A 27,123-nucleotide genomic window follows, 5' to 3' on the forward strand; every position below is an offset into this window, starting at 1 on the left:
AGGCTAGTGTATAAAGAGAAGCTAGGGTATACATAAGACAGGCCTGGGTATACAGAGAGGCTAAGGTATACAGAGAGGCTATTGTATACAGAAGACAGGCTGGGGTATACAGAGAGGCTAGTGTATACAAAGAGGCTAGTGTATACAGAAAACATGCTAGTGTATACAGAGAGGCTAGTGTATACAAAGGACAGGCTAGTGTATATAGAGAGGCTAGTGTATATAGAAGTAAACCAAAAAGGGAGGTCAGGAAAACTCCTAATAAGTATATGTGTCAAAATAGGCTATCAATGTGTATGCGATCAGCCCAATTGTCACAATAATTGAATACCTATTATTAGACACTGAGCCTAATACTTAATTGCAAAAATAAAACCTATAGCAAATAGGTAGGTTCCTCTGAACCTTAGCATAACATGTAAAAAAGGGGACCAGAGGGTCTAGAGACAGGATTCTTCAAAGAGGAACACACAGGCTATGAAAGACTAGAAATGGAACAATTTATTGGTGAATATAAATTATTACCACCCACAATAGTAAGTAGACATACATAACCTTAACCGCTAAATAAAGTAACATGAATGAGTAACAGCAGACACACCACCTAACACCCTCCTCATTCACTCCAAAGCCCCCCAATATCAACCAGCTACTTGGACAAGACCCAGGATATAGAGCAGTGCAATTTGGAAAACCAAATTGCAGGTTCCATAGGCCCTAAAAACACCCGGGATGTATATACAGCTTGTGTATTAATTTCACTGGAAATAGTAGATGTGGTAGATCCTGACAAAAACAATGTATGGAGATGAAACCACTGGGGCCGATGGCCAGTTATTAAGAGTGGATCCTTGGAAAAAGTACTAGAAGTACTCTAGCTTGCCGTACCATCATAAAAGTACAAAGTCAGTAAGAAATGTCAATATGAACGGCATAAGGTAGAGAGATTGAATGGAACATACCTTCTCTCCACTCCTACAATGGAAGTCCTGTGTGTAGGAGGGAGTACAGCTTATCTCCTCAGTTAGCTGGAGCCGCTAATGAAAGGTGAGCACATGCCCTCTGAGCGGCGATCCCCTAATGGTGCCCGGGTTAGGAGAGCCTTCCTAATAGTTCCAGCAAACAAGTAGGCAGCCAAGTCCAGATCCCGAAGTCGTCGGCCGGCCAAAATGGGCTGTAAAACTTCGCTGGACTAACACACACTGCTCTGTGGACGCTTCCCCAAAGACGCCAGGTACAATAGCCGTACAGCTTTGGGAGCGGAGCTTGTGTGAAAGGGCTCACAGCAGAGGTTAGACGATCCGTGATCGTACACAGCTTGGTGTATGAGGATAATTGAATGAATGTCTGTTTGGACAGCAGCTGTTTAGGATGTGTGAAGATCCCAAGGGTAAACAATCTTCCAGTGGAAACATCCGTGCATCAGGCATCAGAGATGGGGGGGGGGGAAATTGTAGCAAGGGGGGGTGTGGAAGGGATTCCCGGTGGGTGCTGTGAATGTTAGCTAGACGCCCCAACATTCACAGCACCCACCGGGAATCCCTTCCACACCCCCTCTTACTACAATTTGTGAGCCCTGTGAGCCCTTTCACACAAGCTCCGCTCCCAAAGATGTACAGCTGTTGTGCCTGGCATCTTCGGGGAAGCGTCCACAGAGCAGTGTGTGTTAGTCCAGCGAAGTTCTACAGCCCGTTTTGGCTGGCCGGCGACTCCGGGATCTGGACTTGGTTGCCTACTTGTTTGCTGGAACTATTAGGAAGGCTCTTCTACCCTGGACACCATTAGGGGATTTCCGCTCAGAGGGCAGGTGCTCACCTTTCATCAGCGGTTCCAGCTAACTGAGGAGATAAGCTGTACTCCCTCCTACACACAGGACTTCCATTGTAGGAGTGGAGAGAAGGTATGTGGCATGTTCCATTCAATCTCTCTACCTTATGCCGTTCATATTGACATTGATTACTGACTTTGTACTTTTATGATGGTACGGCAAGCTAGAGTACTTCTAGTACTTTTTCCAAGGATCCACTCTGAATAACTAGCCATCGGCCCCAGTGGTTTCATCTCCATACATTGTTTTTGGCAGGATCTACCACATCTACTATTTCCAGCTAAATTAATACACAAGTTGTATACACATCCCGGGTGTTTTTAGGGCCTATGGAACCTGCAATTTGGTTTTCCAATACCATATCAACACTGCTCTATATCCTGGGTCTTGTCCAAGTAGCTGGTTGATATTGGGGGGCTTTGGAGTGAATGAGGAGGGTGTTAGGTGGTGTGCCTGCTGTTACTCATTCATGTTACTTCATTTAGCGGTGGAGGTTATGTATGTCTACTTACTATTGTGGGTGGTAATAATTTATATTCACCAATAAATTGTTCCATTTCTAGTCTTTCATAGCTTGTGTGTTCCTCTTTGAAGAATCCTGTCTCTAAACCCTCTGGTCCCTTTTTTTACATGTTATAGTGTATATAGAAGACAGGCTACTGTATACAGAAGACAGGCTTGGGTATACAGAGAGGCTAGTGTATACAGAGAGGCTATGGTATACAGGGAGGCTAGGGTATACAGAGAGGCAAGTGTATAAAGACAGGCTAGTGTATACAGAAGACAGGCTAGGGTATAAAGAGAGGCTAGTGTGTTGTATACAGAATAAAGGCTAGTGTATACAGAGATGCTAGTGTATACAGATAGGCTAGTGTATACAGAAGACAGGCTGGGGTATACAGAGAGGCAGGGGTATACAGAGAGGCTAGTGTATACAGAAAGGCTAGTGTATACAGAAAGGCTGGGGTATACAGAGAGGCTAGTGTATACAGAGAGGCTAGGGTATACAGAAGACAGGTTAGGGTATACAGAGAAGCTATGGTATACAGAAGACAGGCTGTGGTATACAGAGAATCAAGTGAATGCAGAGAGGCTGGGGTATACAGAGAGGCTAGTGAATACAGAGAGGCTAGTGTATACAGAGAGACTGCGGTATACAGAGAGGCTGGGGTATACAGAGAGGTTGGGGTATACAGAGAGGCTAGGGTATATAGAGAGGCTAGGGTATACAGACAATCTAGTGTATGCAGAGAGACTGCGGTATACAGAGTGGCTGGGGTATACAGAGAGGCTAGGGTATACAGAGAGGCTAGGGTATACAGAAGAAAGGCTAGGGTATACAGAAGACATGCTAGTGTATATAGAAGACAGGCTAGGGTATACAGAGAGACTGGGGTATATAGAGAAGCTAGTGTATACAGAGAGGTTAGGGTATACAAAGAGGCTAGTGTATAGAGAGAGGCTAATGTATATAGAGTGGCTAGGGTATACAGAAGACAAGCAAGTGTATATAGAAGACAGGCTAGGGTATACAGAGAGGCTAGTGTATACAGAGAGACTGGGGTATAGATAGATGCTAGTGTATACAGAGAGGCTAGTGTATAGAGAGGCTAGTGTATAGAGAAGACAGGTTGGGATATAACGAAAGGCTAGTGTATACAGAAGACAGGCTGGCTTGGGTATACAGAGAGGCTAGTGTATACAGAGAGGCTAGTCTATACAAAAGACAGGCTGGGGTATACAGAGATACTAGTGTATACAGAGAGGCTAGTGTCTACAGAAGCAGGCTGGGGTATACAGAGAGATGAGTGTATACAGAGAGGCTAGTGTCTACAGAAGACAGGCTGGGGTATACAGAGAGGCTAGTGTATACAGAGAGGCGAGTGTATACAGAGGACAGGCTGGGGTATACAGAGAGACTAGGGTATATAGAGAGGCTAGGGTATACAGAGAGGCTAGGGTATACAGAAGACAAGCTGGGGTATACATAGAGGCTAGTGTATACAGAGAGGCTAGGGTATACAGAAGACAGGTTGGGGTATACAGAAAGACTAGTGTATACAGAAGACAGGCTGGCTGGGGTATACAGAGAGGCTAGTGTATACAGAAAGGCTAGTGTATCGAGAAGACAGGCTGGGGTATACAGAGATGCTAGGGTATACAGAGAGGCTAGTGTCTACAGAAGACAGGCTGGGGTATACAGAGAGACTAGTGTGTACAGAGAGGCTAGTGTATAGAGAAGACAGGTTGGGGTATACAGAAAGGCTAGTGTATACAGAAGACAGGCTGGCTGGGGTATACAGAGAGGCTAGTGTATACAGAAAGGCTAGTGTATCGAGAAGACAGGCTGGGGTATACAGAGTTGCTAGGGTATACAGAGAGGCTAGTGTCTACAGAAAACAGGCTGGGGTATACCGAGAGACTAGTGTATACAGAGAGGCTAGTGTATACAGAAGACAGAATGGGGTATACAGAGAGGCTCGGGTATACAGAAGACAGGCTAGGGTATACAGACAGGCTAGTGTATACAGAGAGGCTAGTGTATACAGAGAGAGTAGTGTATACAGAGAGGTTAGTGTATACAGAAGACAGGCTGGGGTATACAGAGAGGCTAGTGTATACAGAGAGGCTAGTGTATACAGAGAGACTGCAGTATACAGAGAGGCTGGGGTAATACAGAGAGGCTGGGGTATACAGAGAGGCTAGGGTATACAGAGATGCTAGGGTATACAGAAGAATGGCTATGGTATACAGAAGACAGGCTAGTGTATATAGAAGATAGGCTAGGGTATACAGAGAGACTGGGATATACAGTGAGGCTAGAGAATACAGAGAGGCTAGGGTATACAGAGAGGCTAGAGTATACAGAGAGGCTAATGTATATAGAGAGGCTAGGGTATACAGAGAGGCTAGGGTATACAGACAGGCTAGTGTATACAGAGAGGCTAGTGTATACAGAGAGCCTGCGGTATACAGAGAGGCTGGGGTATACAGAAAGGCTAGGGTATACAGAGAGGCTAGGATATACCGAAGAAAGGCTAGGGTATACAGAAGACAGGCTAGTGTATATAGAAGACAGGCTAGGGTATACTGAGAGACTGGGGTATACAGAGAGACTAGTGTATACAGAGAGGTTAGGGTATACAGAGAGGCTAGTGTATACAGAGATGCTAATATATATAGAGAGGCTAGGGTATACAGAGAGGCTAGGGTATACAGAAGAAAGGCTAGAGTATACAGAAGACAGGCTAGTGTATATAGAAGATAGGTTAGGGTATACAGAAAGGCTAGGGTATACAGAGAGGCTAGGGTACACAGAAGGCAAGCTGGGGTATACAGAGAGGCTAGTGTATACAGAGTGGCTATGGCATACAGAAGACAGGATGGGGTATACAGGGAGTCTAGTATATACAGAAGACAGGCTGGGGTATACATAGAGGCTAGTTTATACAGAGAGGCTAGGGTATACAGAAGACAAGCTAGTGTATATAGAAGACAGGCTAGGGTATACAGAGAGGCTAGTGTATACAGAGAGGCTAGTGTATACAGAGAGACTGTGGTATACATAGAGGCTAGTGTATACAGAGAGGCTAGGGTATACAGAGAGGCCAGTGTATACAGAAGACAGGTTGGGGTATACAGAGAGGCTAGTGTATACAGAAGACAGGCTGGCTGGGTTATATAGAGAGACTAGTGTATACAGAAGAAGGGCTAGTGTATACAGAGATACTAGTGTATACAGAGATACTAGTGTATACAGAGAGGCTAGTGTCTACAGAAGACAGGCTAGGTTATACAGAGAGACTAGTGTATACAAAGAGGCTAGTGTCTACAGAAGACAGGCTGGGGTATACAGAGAGACTAGTGTATACAGAGAGGCTAGTGTATACAGAAGACAGGATGGGGTATACAGAGAGGCTAGGGTATACAGAAGACAGGCTAGGATATACAGAAAGGCTAGTGTATACAGAGAGGCTAGGGTATATAGAAGACAGGCTGGGGTATATAGAGAGGCTAGTGTATACAGAAGACAGGCTAGTGTATATAAAAGTCAGGCTGGTGTATACAGAAGACAGGCTGGGGGATACAGAGAGGCTGGGGTATACAGAAGACTGGCTAGTGTATACAGAGAGGCTAGTGTCTACATAAGACAGGCTGGGGTATACAGAGAGGGTAGTGTATATAGAAAGGCTAGTGTATACAGAAGACAGGCTGGGGTTTACAGAGATTCTAGTATATACAGAGAGGCTAGTGTATATAGAAGACAGGCTGGGGTAAACAGAGAGGCTAGTTTATACAGAAGGCAGGCAAGATCATACAGAAGACAGGCTAGTGTATATAGAAGACAGGCTAGGGTATACAGAGGGGCTAAGGTATACAGAAGACAGGCTCGTGTATACAGAAACTGGCTGGGGCATACAGAGAGGCTATCGTATATAGAATACAGGCTAGAATACAGGCTAGTGTACACATAAGACAGGCTGAGGTATACAAAGAGGCTAGAGTATACAGACAGGCTAGTGTATACAGAAGACAGGCTGTGGTATAGAGAGAGGCTAGTGTATACAGAAGACAGGCTGGGGTATGCAGAGAGGCTAGTATATACAGAAAGGCTAGTGTATGCAGACAGGCTAGTGTATATAGAAGATAGGCTAAGGTATACAAAGAGGCTAGGGTATACAGAAGACATGATAGTGTATACAGAATTAAGGCTAGTGTATACAGATGAAAGGCTAGTGCATACATAAAACAGGCTGGAGTATACAGAGAGGCTAGTGTATACAGAAGACAGGCTGGGGTATAAACAGAGGCTAGTGTATACAGGGAGGACAGTGTATAAAAAGATGCTAGGGTATATAGAAGACAGGCTGGGTAGACAGAGAGGCTAGTATATATAGAAGACAGGTTGGGGTATACAGAGAGGCTAGTGTATACAGAAGACAAGCTGGGGTATACAGAGAGGCTAGTTTATACAGAGAGGCTAGTGTATACAGAAGACAGGCTAATGTATATGAAAGACAGGCTGGGATATACAGAGTAGGGATGAGCCGAACACCCCCCGTTCGGTTCGCACCAGAACATGCGAACAGGAAAAAAGTTTGTTCAAACACGTGAACACCGTTAAAGTCTATGGGACACGAACATGAATAATCAAAAGTGCTAATTTTAAAGGCTTATATGCAAGTTATTGTCATAAAATGTGTTTGGGGACCTGGGTCCTGCCCCAAGGGACATGGATCAATGCAAAAAAAAGTTTTAAAAACTGACTTTTTTTTCAGGAGCAGTGATTTTAATAATGCTTAAAGTCAAACAATAAAAGTGTAATATCCCTTTAAATTTCGTAGCTGGGGGGTGTCTATAGTATGCCTGTAAGGGGGCGCATGTTTCCCATGTTTAGAACAGTCTGACAGCAAAATGACATTTCAAAGAAAAAAAGTCATCTAAAACTACTCGTGGCTATTGCATTGCCGGTCCGACAATACACATAAAAGTTCATTGATAAAAACGGCATGGGAATTCCCCACAGGGGAACCCCGAACCAAAGTTTTTTTTAAAAAATGACGTGGGGGTCCCCCTAAATTCCATACCAGGCCCTTCAGGTCTGGTATGGATATTAAGGGGAACCCCGGCCAAAATTAAAAAAAAGAATGACGTGGGGTCCCCCCCCAAAAATCCATACCAGACCCTTATCCGAGCACGCAACCTGGCAGGTCGCAGGAAAAGAGGGGGGGATGAGAGAGCGCCCCCCCTCCTGAACCATACCAGGCCACATGCCCTCAACATTGGGAGGGTGCTTTGGGGTAGCCCCCCAAAACACCTTGTCCCCATGTTGATGAGGACAAGGGCCTCATCCCCACAACCCTGGCCGGTGGTTGTGGGGGTCTGCGGGGGGCTTATCGGAATCTGGAAGCCCCCTTTAACAAGGGGACCCCCAGATCCCAGCACCCCCCTGTGTGAAATGGTAAGGGGGTACAAAAGTACCCCTACCATTTCACTAAAAAACTGTCAAAAATGTTAAAAATGACAAGAGACAGTTTTTGACAATTCCTTTATTTAAATGCTTCTTCTTTCTTCTATCTTCCTTCATCTTCTTCTTCTTCTTTTGGTTCTTCTGGCTCTTCTGGTTCTTCCTCTGGTGTTCTCGTCCAGCATCTCCTCCGTGGCGTCTTCTATCTTCTTCTCCTCGGGCTGCTCCGCACCCATGGCATGGGGGGAGGCTCCCGCTCTTCTCTTCATCTTCTTCTCTTCTTCATCTTCTTCTCTTCTTCTCTTCTTCATTTTCTTCTCCGGGCCGCTCCGCATCCATGCTGGCATGGTGGGAGGCTCCCGCTGTGTGACACGTCTCCTCTTCTGACGGTTCTTAAATAACGGGGGGCGGGGCCACCCAGTGACCCCGCCCCCCTCTGACGCACGGTGACTTGACGGGACTTCCCTGTGACGTCACGGGGAATGCCACAGGGAAGTCCCGTTATGTCCCGTGCATCAGAGGGGGGGCGGGGTCACCGGGTGGCCCCACCCCCCATTATTTAAGAACCGTCAGAAGAGGAGACACGTCACACAGCGAGAGCCTCCCACCATGCCAGCATGGATGCGCAGCGGCCCGGAGAAGAAGATGAAGAAGAGAAGAAGATGAAGAGCGGGAGCTGCTGGACGAGAACACTGGAAGAAGAACCAGAAGAGCCAGAAGAACCAGAAGAAGAAGAATAAGAAGATGAAGGAAGATAGAAGAAAGAAGAAGCATTTAAATAAAGGAATTGTCAAAAACTGTCTCTTGTCATTTTTAATGACACCCCAAATTGTTCGCTGTTCGGCGAACTTGCGAACAGCCGATGTTCGAGTCGAACATGAGTTCGACTTGAACTCGAAGCTCATCCCTAACAGAGAGGCTAGTTTATGTAGAAGACAGGCTAGTGTATATTATTATTATTATTATTATACAGGATTTATATAGCGCCGACAGTTTACGCAGCGCTTTATATATAAAAAGGCTAGTGTATATAGAAGAAAGGCTAGTGTATACATAAGACAGGCTGGGGTATACAGAGAGACTCATGTATACAGAGAGGCAAGTGTATACAGAAAACAGGCTGGGGTATACAGACAGGCTAGTGTATACAGAAGACAGACTAGGGCAGTGATGGCGAACCTTGGCACCCCAGATGTTTTAGAACTACATTCCCCATGATGCTCAACTACACTTCAGAGTGCATGAGCATCATGGGAAATGTAGTTCCAAAACATCTGGGGTGCCAAGGTTTGCCATCACTGGACTAGGGTATGCAGAAGACAGGCAAGTGTATACAGAAAGGCTAGTGTATACATAAGACAGGCTGGGGTATACAGGGAGGCTAGTGTATACAGAGAGGCTAGTGTATACAGAAGACAGGCTGGGGTATACAGATAGGCTACTGTATATAGAAGACAGGCTAGTGTATATAAAAGACAGGCTGGGATATACAGAGAGGCTAGTATATATAGAAGACAGGCTAGTGTATACAGAAGACAGGCTGGAGGATACAGGGAGGCTGGGGTATACAGAAGACCGGCTATTGTATACAGAGAGGCTAGTGTCTACATAAGACAGGCTGGAGTATACAGAGAGGGTAGTGTATATAGGAAGGCTAGTGTATACAGAAGACAGGCTGAGGTTTACAGAGTTTCTAGTATATACAGAGAGGCTAGTGTATATAGAAGACAGGCTGGGGTATAGAGAGAGGCTAGTGTATATAGAAGACAGGCTAGTGTATATAGAAGACAGGCTGGTGTATGTAGAAGACAGCCTAGTGTATATAGAAGACAGGATAGTGTATACAGAAGACAGGCTGGGGTATACAGAGAGGCTAGTGTATACAGAAATGCTAGTGTATGCAGACAGGCTAGTGTATATAGAAGGTAGGCTAAGGTATACAAAGAGGCTAGGGTATACAGAAGACATGATAGTGTATACAGAATTAAGGCTAGTGTATACAGATGAAAGGCTAGTGTATACATAAAACAGGCTGGGGTATACAGAGAGGCTAGTGTATACAGAAGACAGGCTGGGGTATACAGAGAAGCTAGTGTATACAGAGAGGCTAGTGTATACAAAGAGGCTAGGGTATATAGAAGACAGGCTGGGTATACAGAGAGGCTAGTATATATAGAAGACAAGTTGGGGTATACAGAGAGGCTAGTGTATACAGAAGACAAGCTGGGGTATACAGAGAGGCTAGTTTATACAGAGAGGCTAGTGTATATAGAAGAAAGGCTAGTGTATACATAAGACAGGCTGGAGTATACAGAGAGACTCGTGTATACAGAGAGGCAAGTGTATACAGAAAACAGGCTGGGGTATACAGACAGGCTAGTGTATACAGACAGTCTAGTGTATACAGAAGACAGACTAGGGCAGTAATGGGGAACCTTGGCACCCCAGATGTTTTAGAACTACATTTCCCATGATGCTCAACTACACTGCAGAGTGCATGAGGCTAGGGGATACAGAAGGCAGGATAGTGTATACAGAGAGGCTAGTGTATATAGAACACATGCTAGTTTATGTAGAAGACAGGCTATTGTATACAGAAGACAGGCTAGTGTATGTAAAAGACAGGCAAGTGTATACAGAGGACAGGCTAGTGTATATAGAAGGCAGGCTAGTGTATACAGAGAGGCTAGTGTATGCAGAAGACAGGCTAGTGTATACAGAGAGGCTAGTGTATACAGAAGACAGGCTAGTGTATACAGAGAGGCTAGGGTATACAGAAGACAGACTGGGGTATACAGAAAGGCCAGGGTATACAAAGAGGCCAGGGTATACAGAGAGGCTAGTGTATACAGAAGATAGGTTAGTGTATATAGATAGGCTAGTGTATAAAGAAGACAGGCTGTTCAAAGAAGACCGTTTCCCGTATCTTCCCAAGTAACACAGACATGACCACCATTCTTACATCTTTAGCTCCACAGCTCAACCGTTCCTGGAGAGCCTGTGTTCTGTTTATTTAGAGTACTTAACAATAGAGCTTGATGGTTTCACAAACAGCCAATTAAGTACAGGCATCCCTTCAAACAGGAGGAGTTATACAAACCTCATAGTTACATAGTTACATATATAGTTACATAGTTACAGAGTTACATAATAGGTGAGGTTGAAAAAAACACAAGCCCATCAAGTCCAACCTATGAAACCAATTAACAATAACTAGGGCGGTGTATGGGCGTGTCTGGGCAGGGGCAGTGTGTATGATTTCCCACCCTCTGTACCTGTAAGGCATCATGCAAGACAAAGAAAGCCGTATGGCTGGCCTTGAAATCATGGACGCTGTCCCCGACCATAACAATTCAAAGACTGTCGTTTTTACCTTTGGCGTGATTCCTTATTCTGCATTGTTCAGAGAAAAATGCATACCCGGATTATTCTATCATTCCTGTGGATGGGAGATTATCTGCAGGAACACGCCATAGTCCCCCTACGTGTTGATCAAACACACAGGGGCGACATGAGAGCACATCCCCCATAACTGATAATGTCTATGCAGAGTGAACACATCCCCACCAGACGATCACCTGTGCATCGCTAAGAGGCCCTTCGCTGGCAGACATATCCCCACTCTGCAAACACTCCTCTGCATCCTCAGGAAGCTTTCCACTACCAAAACGGGTCTCAACTGGCGTCAGTCTGCCCCAGTCCGCTCTTTAGAGCGGGCTGCAGGAGAAATAACACTGGAAGACACTGTGACAATACATATTAAATACATCTTAATAAAATTTCCACAACAGGACATACTGCAGGAGATGACCAGAGACTGCGGACATACTGCAGGAGATGAGCAAAGAACTTTCAGCAGTGCACAGATCTACAGTTGAATAACACAGCTCAGGGTTTAGGATAGCAGTCAGACATTCTAGGGGGGAAAGGACATACCTGACCAGCCAGGCTCACCATACACTTTCAGAGGTCCGGGGGTGGGGCTCCCTCTCCCATCTCTGTTCTTACTACAGCTGCTCCCTCCCGAGTAGGGATGAGCCGAACACCCCCCGGTTCGGTTTGCACCAGAACCTGCTAATGGACCGAAAGTTCGCACAAACGTTAGAACCCCATTGACGTCTATGGGACTCGAACGTTCGAAATCAAAAGTGCTCATTTTAAAGGCTAATTTGCATGGTATTGTCCTAAAAAGGGTTTGAGGACCCGGGTCCTACCCCAGGGGACATGTATCAATGCAAAAAAAACTTTTAAAAAGGGCCGTTTTTTTGGGAGCAGTGATTTTAATGATGCTTAAAGTAAAAAAAAAAAAGTGAAATATTCCTTTAAATATCGTACCTGGGGGGGTGTCTATAGTATGCCTGTAAAGTGGCGCGTGTTTCCCATGTTAGAACAGTCCCTGCACCAAATGTCATTTTTAAAGGAAAAAATCTCATTTAAAACTGCTTGCGGGTTTAATGTAATGTCGGGTCCTGGCAATATGGATGAAAATCAGTGAGACAAAAGGCATGGGTACCCCCCAGTCCATTACCAGGCCCTTTGGGTCTTGTATGGATATTAAGGGGAACCCCGCACCCAAATTAAAATAAGGAAAGGTGTGAACAGCAGTATACAGGCGGTGCAAACAAGACAGGGACTGTAGGTTTGTTGTTAAGTAGAATCTGTTTGTCATTTTGAACGGGTACATTTTTAACGTGTTTAGCTCTAGCCAAAATATCTTTTTTAAGCTTTTTGGGAAGGGTTATCACCCCTGTGACATTTGTTTTGCTGTCTTTCCTCCTCTTCAGAAGATTTCACCTCACCTTTTGTCCCAATGACAAATGTTTTTTGAGAATTTGGGGTTTTTTGTGGAACAAGGATTCGCATCAGTGGAAAGGAGAAATGTTTTTCCCATATTAACTCTTACAGGAGAGAATTTCCCTTCCTAGGGGTAGATTTCATCTCCCTTCCTGTTGTCTCCTTCCGTTTGCAAGTAGGAGTCGTTTGTAAGTTAGATGTTTGAAAGTAGGGGCCTGCCCTATATACTCAGCAGAAATTTGGGCCTTAGTTGTTGTGGCCACAACAACGTAAGCCCTCACAGGGCCCTGCTGTGAAATATTAGATCAAGAATTGTAATTACATGCCCCTGTTGAACAGGGGCAGAAAAACTGGGCCTTTGGTAGTGGTGGTGGTGGTGCTGGTGCCACAACACTGTAAGTCCTCACTCGCTCTTGGTGGGTGCAGAAATGGGCCCTGCTGTGAAATATTAGATCAAGAATTGTAATTACATGCCCCTGTTGAACAGGGGCAGAAAAATTGGGCCTTTGGTGGTGGGGGTGGTGGTGCTGGTGCCACAACACTGCAACCCCTCACAGACACTCTAGTTGGAACGCAGGAACGAGCCCTGCTGCAAAGTATTGTATCAAAAATTGTAATTACACGCCCGTGTTAAACAGGGGCAGAAAAATTGGGCCTTAAGCACTGCTGCTGGTGCCACAACACTGCAACCCCTCACAGACACTCTAGTTGGAACGCAGGAACGAGCCCTGCTGCAAAGTATTGCATCAAAAATTGTAATTACACGCCCCTGTTAAACAGGGGCAGAAAAATTGGGCCTTAGGCACTGGTGCTGGTGCCACAACACTGCAACCCCTCACAGACACTCTAGTTGGAACGCAGGAACGAGCCCCGCTGCAAAGTATTGCATCAAAAATTGTAATTACACGCCCCTGTTAAACAGGGGCTGAAAAATTGTGCCTTAGGCACTGGTGGTGGCGCCCAGAACCAAAAATGTTCTTACAAGCTATCAGCGTGATGATTGAGGAGGAAGAGGGTAATTACTCAGGGATAGTCACTCAGCATCAGCATAGGCAGTCTTTGAAGGGATCTGAGATTTCAAAAAAAATTATTCGGTTACATCAGCATCAGGTGCTTGGTAGCTGGTGGTGATCCAAGACTGATTCATTTTTATAAAGGTCAGTCGATCGACCGAGTCAGTGGACAGACGCACCCTGTGATTGGTTACCACGCCTCCAGCAGCACTGAATGTGCGTTCCAAAAGAACGCTGGATGCAGGACAGGCCAGTAGCTCAATTGCATACTGTGCACGCTCTGGCCAGTGATCCATCCTCAAGACCCAGTAACCCAGAGGATTTTCGGTGGGAAAGGTGTCCAAGTCTGATCTTGCCCCTAGGTATTCCTGCACCATGTAAAACAGACGCTGGCGATGGTTGCTGGAACCGATCATACCTTGGGGCTGCGGACCAAAAAATTGTCTGAACGCATCGGTCAGACGGCCACCTTCTCCACCGCTCCTTCTTTGACTGACCGAAGCCTCAGCAACACGTTGTCCAGAAACAGGAGTTTGTAACCTCCCAGTCTTTGGGAACGCATTGCACAGACCTTTCTGCAAGGCCTCCCGAAGATGTTTCATCCTCTGCTCCCTCTGCGATGGCAAGATAAGGTCCGCAACCTTACCCTTGTAACGTGGATCAAGGAGGGTTGCCAGCCAGTATTGGTCCTATTCCTTTATACCACGAATATGAGGATCCTTACGCAGGCTTTGCAGGATCAGGGAGGCCATGCAGCGTAGGTTTGCTGAGGCATTCGGTCCGGAGTCCTCTGGGTCACTAAGGATGACATGGTCCGCAGCCACTTAGTCCCAGCCACGTACAAGTCCATGTGTTTCTTGGGACTGATCCCTTAAAGACTGCTGCTGATGCTGAGTGCCAGGCTCCACCTCCATACTGACACAATCTTCCTCCTCCTCCTCCTCCTCCTCCTCCTCCTCTTCCTGTGTGATCGGCTGGCATGCAGGAACACTGTCTGGATAAAGGGGGCCTTGAGAGCTAAGCGAAGTCCTCCTCTTCCTGCCTCTGTTCTGCCTCAAGTGCCCTGTCCATTATTCCACGCAGCGTGTGCTCCAACAGGTGGACAAGGGGGACAGTGTCACTGATGCATGCACTGTCACTGCTCACCATCCTCGTGGCCTCCTCATATGGTGACAGGACAGTGCATGCATCCCTGATCATGGCCCACTGGCGTGGGGAAAAAAAAACAAGCTCCCCTGACCCTGTCCTGGTGCCATAGTCGCACAGGTACTCATTGATGGCCCTCTGCTGCGTGTGCAGCTGCTGCAGCATGGTCAACGTTGAGTTCCACCTGGTGGGCATGTCACAGATTAGGCGGTTCTTGGGCAGGTTAAACTCCTTTTGGAGGTCCGTCAGCCGAGCACTGGCATTATATGACCGGCGGAAATGCACACAGACTTTTCTGGCCTGCCTCAGGATATCCTGTAAGCCCGGGTACCTGCCCAAGAACCGCTGCACCACCAAGTTAAGGACGTGAGCCAAACAGGGCAGATGGGTCATTTGTCCCTGTCAGAGGGCAGAGAGGAGGTTGGTGCCATTGTCGCAAACCACCATTCCTGCCTTAAGTTGGCGTGGCGTCAACCACCTCTGAACCTGCCCCTGCAGAGCTGACAGAACCTCTGCCCCAGTGTGGCTCCTGTCCCCCAAGCACACCAGCTCAAGCACCGCATGGCATCTTTTGGCCTGCGTACTTGCGTAGCCCATTGAAAGGCTACGGAGCACCGCTGGTTCCGAGGACAAAGCACAGGAAGAGGCCATGGAGGAAGAAGAAGAGGAGGGGGTGGAGGAGAGAGGTGTGTCACAATCATTAGCATTTTGGAGGCGTGGTGGCGGAACAACCTCCAACACTACTGCATCTTGTCCTGCATCCTTCCCAGCTGCCAGCAGAGTCACCCAATGCTCCGTGAAACTTAGGTAACGTCCCTGTCCATGCCTGCTGGACCATGAGTCAGCGGTAATATGCACCTTACCGCTGACCGCCCTGTCCAGCGAGGCATTGACATTGCCTTCCACATGCCGGTAGAGAGACGGAATCGCCTTCCGTGAGAAAAAGTGGCGTTTGGGTACCTGCCACTGAGGAACCGCACATTCCACAAACTCACGGAAGGGGGCAGAGTCTACCAACTGAAAAGGCAGCAGTTGAAGTACTAGCATTTTTGCCAAGCTAGTATTCAACCGCTGGGCATGTGGATGGCTGGGAGCAAACTTCTTTCGGCGGTGCAGCAGCTGGGGCAGGGAAATTTGCCTGGTACAATCTGACGTCGGTGTACCAAAAGCAGATTGCCCACAAGTACTTGGCTGTGACACACCTAATTCTACACCTTCATTCCTCTCAGTGCAGGTCTCAGAGAGGACTGAAGGTATAGTGGGATTGGAAATCTCAGCTGATGAGGAGCAAGGAGAGGTCCTCTTTGTTCTTTGGTGTGGGTCTTTTAGATATGCTTGCCAACGAACTGCATGGCAGGTCAACATATGTCTGGTCAAGCATGTGGTACCCAAGCGGGAGATGTTTTGGTCATGCGAGGTACGCTTGAGACATATGTTGCAAATAGCAGCGGTGCGATCTGATGCACTTGTCTCAAAAAAGGCCCACACCAAAGAACTTTTTGAATAACACGCACAGACTGCAGCGCCCTGCACATGTGATGCTTTGGGGTGTGATGCAGTCAATGTGCTGCCCTTAGGCTGGCCCCTGGAGGGCATCCTGCCTTGTTGGTGATGTGCCGCCTCCTCCTCCTCCTCCTCTCTCCTATCAGGCACCCACGTTGAGTCAGTGACCTCATCATCCCCTCCCTCCTCATCACTGGAGCAAACCTGGCAGTATGCTGCAGCAGGGGGAGCATGACTGCCAGTTTGCTGTCTTTCTTGGGCACCCCCTCTGTCCGTGCTCATGTTACTGCCTTCATCGAGCTCAGTATCATCATCAGAGCCTTCCAAACGCTGGGCATCCTCCTGGAGCATGTACCCAACACTGTGGTCAAACAGTTCGAGGGACTCCTCAGGAGGACATGGTGGGGCTAGGGAAGGAGTCACTGATGACATTGAGCCGAGGGAAGAGGCCGCTGCTTTGCCAGACAAAGTACCCTGGGCATGGGTGAGAGAGGATGAGGAGGATGAGGACGGCTTGGTCATCCACTCGACCAAGTCTTCCGAATGTTGCGGCTCAACACGGCCAGCTGACGAAAAAAAGGCCAAGTGTGTCCCACGGCCACGTGCTGATGAGGATGCACCTTCTCCACGACCAGCACTAGACACAGAGCCTGCTTGCCCTCTCTTATTGGCTTGTGACTGTCTGCCTCTCCTTCTTGGCCTTCCAGACATACTAATGGCCTGTAGCTGCACTAAGCTGGGATATATATATATGTACTGATACTGCAGCTAGCAAAATCAACTGCCTGCCTGTAGTATGAGAACACCACCAACCTTCTACAGGTAGCTTTAGCTGAACACTGTGAGGTGGACGCACCCCACTAACTTGTAGGTTTAGCTGAACACTGTGAACAGGACGCACCCCACTAACTTGTAGGTTTAGCTGAACACTGTGAACAGGACGCACCCCACTAACTTGTAGGTTTAGCTGAACACTGTGAGCAGGACGCACCCCACTAACTTGTAGGTTTGGCTGAACACTGTGAGCAGGACGCACTGCACTAACTGTAAATAGTCTAGCTGCCTGACTGTGGTACTAATAGGATCAAAAGAACACCAGTAATTTTCTTCAGGTAGCTGTATATACTATAACAAGACAAGCCTGCCTGTCAGTAAGAAGATAACAGGAACGGATCTAGCTGAAGACTGTGAGCAGGACGCACTGCACTAAACTTGTAGGTTTAGCTGAACACTGTGAGCAGGACGCACCCCACTAACTTGTAGGTTTAGCTGAACACTGTGAGGTGGACGCACCACACTAACTTGTAGGTTTAGCTGAACACTGTGAGCAGGACGCATCCCACTAACTTGTAGGTTTAGCTGAACACTGTGAGCAGGACGCACTGCACTAACTGTAAATAGTCTAGCTGCCTGACTGTGGTACTAATAGGATCAAAAGAACACCAGTAATTTTCTTCAAGTAGCTGTATATACTGTAACAAGACAATCCTACCTGTCAGTAAGAAGATAACAGGAACGGATCTAGCTGAACACTATGAGCAGGACGCACTGCACTAACTTGTAGGTTTAGCTGAACACTGTGAGGTGGATGCACCCCACTAACTTGTAGGTTTAGCTGAACACTGTGAGCAGGACGCACTGCACTAACTGTAAATAGTCTAGCTGCCTGACTGTGGTACTAATAGGATAAAAAAAAACAGTAATTTTCTTCAGGTAGCTGTATATACTGTAACAAGACAAGCCTGCCTGTCAGTAAGAAGATAACAGGAACGGATCTAGCTGAACACTGTGAGCAGGACGCACCCCACTAACTTGTAGGTTTAGCTGAACACTGTGAGCAGGATGCACCCCACTAACTTGTAGGTTTAGCTGAACACTGTGAGGTGGACGCACCACACTAACTTCTAGGTTTAGCTGAACACTGTGAGCAGGACGCACCCCACTAACTTGTAGGTTTAGCTGAACACTGTGAGCAGGACGCACCGCACTAACTTGTAGGTTTAGCTGAACACTGTGAGGTGGACACACCCCACTAACTTGTAGGTTTAGCTGAACACTGTGAGCAGGACGCACTGCACTAACTGTAAATAGTCTAGCTGCCTGACTGTTGTACTAATAGGATCAAAAAAACACCAGTAATTTTCTTCAGGTAGCTGTATATACTGTAACAAGACAAGCCTGCCTGTCAGTAAGAAGATAACAGGAACGGATCTAGCTGAACACTGTGAGCAGGACGCACCCCACTAACTTGTAGGTTTAGCTAAACACTGTGAGCAGGACGCACCCCACTAACTTGTAGGTTTAGCTGAACATTGTGAGGTGGACGCACCACACTAACTTGTAGGTTTAGCTGAACACTGTGAGCAGGACGCACCCCACTAACTTGTAGGTTTAGCTGAACACTGTGATCAGGACGCACCCCACTAACTTGTAGGTTTAGCTGAACACTGTGAGCAGGACGCACCCCACTAACTTGTAGGTTTAGCTGAACACTGTGAGCAGGACGCACCGCACTAACTTGTAGGTTTAGCTGAACACTGTGAGCAGGACGCACCGCACTAACTTGTAGGTTTAGCTGAACACTGTGAGCAGGACGCACCCCACTAACTTGTAGGTTTAGCTGAACACTGTGAGCAGGACGCACCCCACTAACTTGTAGTTTTAGCTGAACACTGTGAGCAGGATGCACTGCACTAACTGTAAATAGTTTAGCTGCCTGACTGTGGTACTAATAGGATCAAAAGAACACCAGCAATTTTCTTCAGGTAGCTGTATATACTGTAACAAGACAAGCCTGCCTGTCAGTAAGAAGATAACAGGAACTGATCTAGCTGAACACTGTGAGCGGGACGCACTGCACTAACTGTAAATAGTCTAGCTGCCTGACTGTGGTACTAATAGGATCAAAAGAACACAAGCAATTTTCTTCAGGTAGCTGTATATACTGTAAGAAGACAAGCCTGCCTGTCAGTAAGAAGATAGCAGGAACGGATCTAGCTGAACACTGTGAGCAGGACGCACTGCACTAACTGTAAATAGTCTAGCTGCCTGACTGTGGTACTAATAGGATCAAAAGAACACCAGTAATTTTCTTCAGGTAGCTGTATATACTGTAACAAGACAAGCCTGCCTGTCAGTAAGAAGATAACAGGAACGGATCTAGCTGAACACTGTGAGCAGGACGCACTGCACTAACTTGTAGGTTTAGCTGAACACTGTGAGGTGGACACACCCCACTAACTTGTAGGTTTAGCTGAACACTGTGAGCAGGACGCACTGCACTAACTGTAAATAGTCTAGCTGCCTGACTGTTGTACTAATAGGATCAAAAAAACACCAGTAATTTTCTTCAGGTAGCTGTATATACTGTAACAAGACAAGCCTGCCTGTCAGTAAGAAGATAACAGGAACGGATCTAGCTGAACACTGTGAGCAGGACGCACCCCACTAACTTGTAGGTTTAGCTGAACACTGTGAGCAGGACGCACCCCACTAACTTGTAGGTTTAGCTGAACATTGTGAGGTGGACGCACCACACTAACTTGTAGGTTTAGCTGAACACTGTGAGCAGGACGCACCCCACTAACTTGTAGGTTTAGCTGAACACTGTGATCAGGACGCACCCCACTAACTTGTAGGTTTAGCTGAACACTGTGAGCAGGACGCACCCCACTAACTTGTAGGTTTAGCTGAACACTGTGAGCAGGACCCACCGCACTAACTTGTAGGTTTAGCTGAACACTGTGAGCAGGACGCACCCCACTAACTTGTAGGTTTAGCTGAACACTGTGAGCAGGACGCACCCCACTAACTTGTAGTTTTAGCTGAACACTGTGAGCAGGACGCACTGCACTAACTGTAAATAGTCTAGCTGCCTGACTGTGGTACTAATAGGATCAAAAGAACACCAGCAATTTTCTTCAGGTAGCTGTATATACTGTAACAAGACAAGCCTGCCTGTCAGTAAGAAGATAACAGGAATGGATCTAGCTGAACACTGTGAGCAGGACGCACTGCACTAACTGTAAATAGTCTAGCTGCCTGACTGTGGTACTAATAGGATCAAAAGAACACAAGCAATGTTCTTCAGGTAGCTGTATATACTGTAACAAGACAAGCCTGCCTGTCAGTAAGAAGATAGCAGGAATAGATCTAGCTGAACACTGTGAGCAGGACGCACTGCACTAACTGTAAATAGTCTAGCTGCCTGACTGTGGTACTAATAGGATCAAAAGAACATCAGTAATTTTCTTCAGGTAGCTGTATATACTGTAACAAGACAAGCCTGCCTGTCAGTAAGAAGATAACAGGAACGGATCTAGCTGAACACTGTGAGCAGGACGCACTGCACTAACTTGTAGGTTTAGCTGAACACTGTGAGGTGGACGCACCCCACTAACTTGTAGGTTTAGCTGAACACTGTGAGGTGGACGCACCCCACTAACTTGTAGGTTTAGCTGAACACTGTGAGCAGGATGCACTGCACTAACTGTAAATAGTCTAGCTGCCTGACTGTTGTACTAATAGGATCAAAAAAACACCAGTAATTTTCTTCAGGTAGCTGTATATACTGTAACAAGACAAGCCTGCCTGTCAGTAAGAAGATAACAGGAACGGATCTAGCTGAACACTGTGATCAGGATGCACCCCACTAACTTGTAGGTTTAGCTGAACACTGTGAGCAGGATGCACCCCACTAACTTGTAGGTTTAGCTGAACACTGTGAGGTGGACGCACCACACTAACTTGTAGGTTTAGCTGAACACTGTGAGCAGGACGCACCCCACTAACTTGTAGGTTTAGCTGAACACTGTGAGCAGGACGCACTGCACTAACTGTAAATAGTCTAGCTGCCTGACTGTGGTACTAATAGGATCAAAAGAACACCAGTAATTTTCTTCAGTTAGCTGTATATACTGTAACAAGACAAGCCTGCCTGTCAGTAAGAAGATAACAGGAACGGATCTAGCTGAACACTGTGAGCAGGACACACCCCACTAACTTGTAGGTTTAGCTGAACACTGTGAGCAGGACGCACCCCACTAACTTGTAGGTTTAGCTGAACACTGTGAGGTGGACGCACCACACTAACTTGTAGGTTTAGCTGAACACTGTGAGCAGGACGCACCCCACTAACTTGTAGGTTTAGCTGAACACTGTGAGCAGGACGCACTGCACTAACTGTAAATAGTCTAGCTGCCTGACTGTGGTACTAATAGGATCAAAAGAACACCAGTAATTTTCTTCAGGTAGCTGTATATACTGTAACAAGACAAGCCTGCCTGTCAGTAAGAAGATAACAGGAATGGATCTAGCTGAACACTGTGAGCAGGACGCACCCCACTAACTTGTAGGTTTAGCTGAACACTGTGAGCAGGACGCACCCCACTAACTTGTAGGTTTAGCTGAACACTGTGAGCAGGACGCACTGCACTAACTGTAAATAGTCTAGCTGCCTGACTGTGGTACTAATAGGATCAAAAGAACACCAGTAATTTTCTTCAGGTAGCTGTATATACTGTAACAAGACAAGCCTGCCTGTCAGTAAGAAGATAACAGGAACGGATCTAGCTGAACACTGTGAGCAGGACGCACCCCACTAACTTGTAGGTTTAGCTGAACACTGTGAGCAGGACGCACCCCACTAACTTGTAGGTTTAGCTGAACACTGTGAGGTGGACGCACCACACTAACTTGTAGGTTTAGCTGAACACTGTGAGCAGGACGCATCCCACTAACTTGTAGGTTAAGCTGAACACTTTGAACAGGACGCACTGCACTAACTGTAAATAGTTTAGCTGCCTGACTGTGGTACTAATAGGATCAAAAGAACACCAGTAATTTTCTTCAGGTAGCTGTATATACTGTAACAAGACAAGCCTGCCTGTCAGTAAGAAGATAACAGGAACGGATCTAGCTGAACACTGTGAGCAGGACGCACCCCACTAACTTGTAGGTTTAGCTGAACACTGTGAGGTGGACGCACCACACTAACTTGTAGGTTTAGCTGAACACTGTGAGCAGGACGCACCCCACTAACTTGTAGGTTTAGCTGAACACTGTGAGGTGGACGCACCACACTAACTTGTAGGTTTAGCTGAACACTGTAAGCAGGACGCACCCCACTAACTTGTAGGTTTAGCTGAACACTGTGATCAGGACGCACCCCACTAACTTGTAGGTTTAGCTGAACACTGTGAGCAGGATGCACCCCACTAACTTGTAGGTTTAGCTGAACACTGTGAGCAGGACGCACCGCACTAACTTGTAGGTTTAGCTGAACACTGTGAGCAGGACGCACCCCACTAACTTGTAGTTTTAGCTGAACACTGTGAGCAGGACGCACTGCACTAACTGTAAATAGTCTAACTGCCTGACTGTGGTACTAATAGGATCAAAAGAACACCAGCAATTTTCTTCAGGTAGCTGTATATACTATAACAAGACAAGCCTGCCTGTCAGTAAGAAGATAACAGGAATGGATCTAGCTGAACACTGTGAGCAGGACGCACTGCACTAACTGTAAATAGTCTAGCTGCCTGACTGTGGTACTAATAGGATCAAAAGATCACAAGCAATTTTCTTCAGGTAGCTGTATATACTGTAACAAGACAAGCCTGCCTGTCAGTAAGAAGATAGCAGGAACGGATCTAGCTGAACACTGTGAGCAGGACGCACTGCACTAACTGTAAATAGTCTAGCTGCCTGACTGTGGTACTAATAGGATCAAAAGAACACCAGTAATTTTCTTCAGGTAGCTGTAAATACTGTAACAAGACAAGCCTGCCTGTCAGTAGGAAGATAACAAGAACGGATCTAGCTAAACTGAATACAGTGTATATATATATATATGCAACACCTGGGATGCATATATATACACAATACACTGTAAGTGCAGCTAACTGACTGACTGTTCTGCCTAATCTATCTAACTCAAATCAAATGTCACTGTCTGTCTCTCTCTCTCTCTCAATGAACGCCGGAACACACACTACACAGGGCCGCCGTGCAGGCGGCCTTATATAGTGTGGGGCGTGTACTAAATCCCCTGAGCCATAATTGGCCAAAGCCTCCTTGGCGCTGTGATTGGCCAAGCATGCGGGTCATAGTGCATGCTTGGCCAATCATCAGCCGTGAACAGCCCATATCGTTTGCAATTCGGCAAACGGGCGAACAGACGATGTTCGAGTCGAACATGGGTTCGACTCGAACACGAAGCTCATCCCTACTCCCGAGCATACAGGCTACATGGGGCAGGGGCATGTCAGTGGAGTTCCAGGCCCTCTCTGCGGCCTGGCTGGGGAGTACAGTGCTACCTCCCATGTCCTTGGTGCACTCTGCAATGCCATCATTGGAGCCGCAATTTGCGGGCAGCGCAAGCTCAATGGGCAACTGCTTTGAGCCCCACAACAAAGATTTGTCCTGGGGCAGCTTCTCCATTTGCCCCACGTTAAAGACGGCCCTGTGTAGAACCAATGTCAATCACAATAAACTACATACCAATTAACTGTCGCACAATAATCCTCTCTCGCCACTACTTCCATCTGGAATGTCAACACAGTGGCAGGAAACCTGGGTGACATCATTGACCAAATATGCTCATGACCACTTGGTCAATGACATCAGCTGGGGTGTACTGGGGTGATTTGTTTACAATGTGAAACAAGCTGGTAGGAAGCTCTTATGAAGGAAAACTCAAAACAGGCTGGTCTCTACTCAGGATAGTCTGCAGAAGCGGCAGCACAGCATGGGGTGCCTTGTATCTCATTATCCCTTCCCCTGTGATGGAGAAAAAGATGGCTTAACTAATAGTTGGTGAAAATAAAATTGTGAATTTGCTTTATTTTGTTCTTCCTTGATCTCTTTTTTAATCTAAATCTATCTATCTATCTATCTAGATATCTATATATTTAGAAAAAGAAAAAGTACAATCTGCAGCACCTTGTATATTTATTAAGAGAGTAAAAAACTCATCAAGGAGCCATCAAAATAACAAAAATATCAATGTTTTTCTATTAGGATCCTTAATCAGGTATAGCAAGCATGAAAATCAGGTTCTGATCACATTCATTATATAGCAAATTCTCTCATCGACTAGAAATTAGCAACACCTGGAAAGTCTTCACTTAAAGCAAGATGGTGTCTAAGGTTACAGCTAATACTCAGGAGATACACAATTCAATATTTATAAAAGAGATGTAAATCATAATCTTTATTCAAACCTCTGGGATAAATAGTATCAAGTTGTGAAATCCAATTTACTTCCCGCCAATTTACCACCCTATTTTCCCCCCTCTTCAGTTGTGGTATGTGGTCAATTACCATATGGACATGTCAATAGTTTTCTCTGTATGGGGATGTGTAAATGAGGTGTACTTGATCATACTAGAACACTGAACACAGGTTAAGCAGGGGAAAGAACCGTTTCTTTTTCGACCTAAAAAGATTGGTACTCCCTTCACTTTCTTACTCTGAAATTCAGATTTGATAATCATGTTCCTAATAGTTCTACCCCTCCTATAAAATGAGGAGGAGGGGATTTAAATTCCTCAATGTCAGGAAAAGCCTCTCTAAGGGTCTTCCAGTGTATTTTAATCACTGAATAAATCTGTGCAGAATGGGAATGATACTGTGAAACAAAAAAAATTCTCTTGTTCTGTCTGTACTGTCTGCTCACTCTCCTGTCAGTTTCCAGACTCTGCACTTTCACTCTGTCTGGTGAGTTAACTGGTAACTCAACCAGAATGTTGAGGTAATGTTACACCACACAGTTTATTCGAAAAATTGATGGTGCCTCTTAAATAAGATTTCCCTTTTGCCACTAATGGGGGGATGATTTTATCCAAATAAATTGGTCTGCCTTGTGGTGTGGAGGGGTTCTTATGAATTTTAGGTAATGTGTACAAAACTGCTACAACAAGTAGGAAAGTGACAGTTTCCTTGTCAATCAGATTATCTTTAAATGCGGCATAAAATAAATAAATATATATATATATGTCATCCTTTGTATGTTTTTTTATCCTGCATATGTTAAATGCTCTTTTACATGCTTAAGTAACTGACATATTCTTCTTTTCTTCTTATTCTTTTTTTTTCATATAGAGGACCGTGTGATCGAAGGTGAGTAGCTGCTTGTTTTAATAATAGCATCTTATATTGCCTCCTGTAATAATGTCATCTGAGACTTCTTAGGCATCTAAGAGAAAAGGCTTAAGTGTCGCTATGTACATTTCTAATCTTGTTATTTCTTGAAGGTTTTTCTCAGTTTCCTCTAACCAGTCACTTTTTCTTCTAGCACCCTTTCTCTCCTGTTTGCTCACCCTTCCCCCAATCATCTTGCATTCTCTGTCACTTGACTTCTCTAAAAATAATAATGAGCAAGCATTATGCAAATGATGTTAATTACACTTTAATGGGAAAAGACAGAGCTGAAAATCAAGAGAGATTTAGATTAAAGGGAAGGAGAGATGAATATGGGATAAAGTGAGAGACAGATAGAAAGATTTGAAATAAAAAAAAGTAACTACACCCACCAGGCAGTAGTATAAGTGATGTAGTAGAGAGGAAAAGGTAAAAGAATATACAGCGGGTATAGAAAAGAATCACCCCCCCCCCCTTAAAATAATCGCATTTTGTTGCTTTGCCGTCTGAAATGAAGACAGACAGAGTTTTTGTTTTATCCAGCTGTATTTACTAGTGCAACGTATAACATCCAAGTGAAAGACCAACATGTCAGAAAAAAAAAATCAAAAACAGAATCACTGAGTTGGAAAATGTCATTGACCCAGAATACCCTGGTCAGGTGCGGTAAGATAACGCTTTGTGAATAGGGCCCATTGTGGCAAGACTCAGGTTCAGTCAGGTTCAATAAAAATAGAAATGTTCTATGTAGAAGAAGATATAGGCAAAGGTTGATGCTTTGGAGAGGTTGTGTGCCTACAGGCCTTATGATGGAAAGCCTGAAGGCAGGGAAACAGCAACTCTTTGGCAAAACATGGCTGGGTCTTTGAGACAAATGGTGCTGGCAATGTCTGCCTGCTCTTCTCCCTCATCCTATACATTGAACTAAAATTATAAAGCTGGGAAAGGAATAGGCTAGAATAGAATACCTTTCCACTAAGTTATGAAGATGAGGCAAGGGGAAGGTGTTCTGTAGTTCTGATCCCCTGGAGTTGTTACCCTAGGGGATGAGGAAAATAATTCTGTCATAAACATAGACAACATAGGCAATTCAAGCTGAGTAAATGATGAAAAAATGGAGAGCTGATCTTTACTGAAAATTGCATGCCAAAATCATCAAATCATCAGTAGATGCGAGGCTATAGGCAGAAAAAGTTTATAGAAATCTGGAATCTTCCTGTAAAGTCAAACTTGGCCCTACCACCTCTCAAATCTCCCTGTTAGTGAATGAGGTGATTGTATAAAATCATAATTAATGGTGGTGAGCAGCAAAGTTCAATTTTTCCAGCAAGAATTACTATTTTTGTAACTTTAGCAGTCTGTATCTCTACATCTACTGATCACTTTAAAATGTAATTCTACATGCTCAGTTTTATAGCCAAGGTTTTTAACAAGTTTACTTTAATATCTGTAAATTCAATGGTGCCTAGCTAGGGTTGGACTTGGGAATCTCAGGATATGGGCACGACGTTTGCACTTAATGCCATATGTGTTTTTTGTGCGTTTTATGTGTATTTCTTTTACTATGCATTTTTGTTATAGATTTAAGGAGGTAACTACTTTTTTTGTAAGGCTGCATGCAATAAAATACATGTAAAACACACCTAAGTTCATGCATGTTACATGCAGTACCATTTATCTATGCAAAAAAATGTGCATTACAAAAATCACAGCTAAACTCCATAATGCAC

General features: G+C 45.5%; 1 protein-coding gene across 28 annotated transcripts in view; it reads left to right on the plus strand.

Annotated features, from left to right (window-relative positions):
- Positions 1-27,123, plus strand: part of NRXN2 (neurexin 2) — a 3,426,600-nt gene that overhangs the window by 1,075,819 nt on the left and 2,323,658 nt on the right. For all 28 annotated transcript variants that reach the window (XM_073605072.1, XM_073605074.1, XM_073605073.1 and 25 more), the window contains one exon: positions 25,355-25,372. In XM_073605072.1, coding sequence (XP_073461173.1) covers positions 25,355-25,372 — 18 coding nt within the window. The remainder of the gene's footprint in view (positions 1-25,354; positions 25,373-27,123) is intronic.

Source organism: Aquarana catesbeiana, linkage group LG11 (genome assembly GCF_042186555.1).
Source record: "Aquarana catesbeiana isolate 2022-GZ linkage group LG11, ASM4218655v1, whole genome shotgun sequence".
Lineage (NCBI taxonomy): Eukaryota > Metazoa > Chordata > Amphibia > Anura > Ranidae > Aquarana > Aquarana catesbeiana.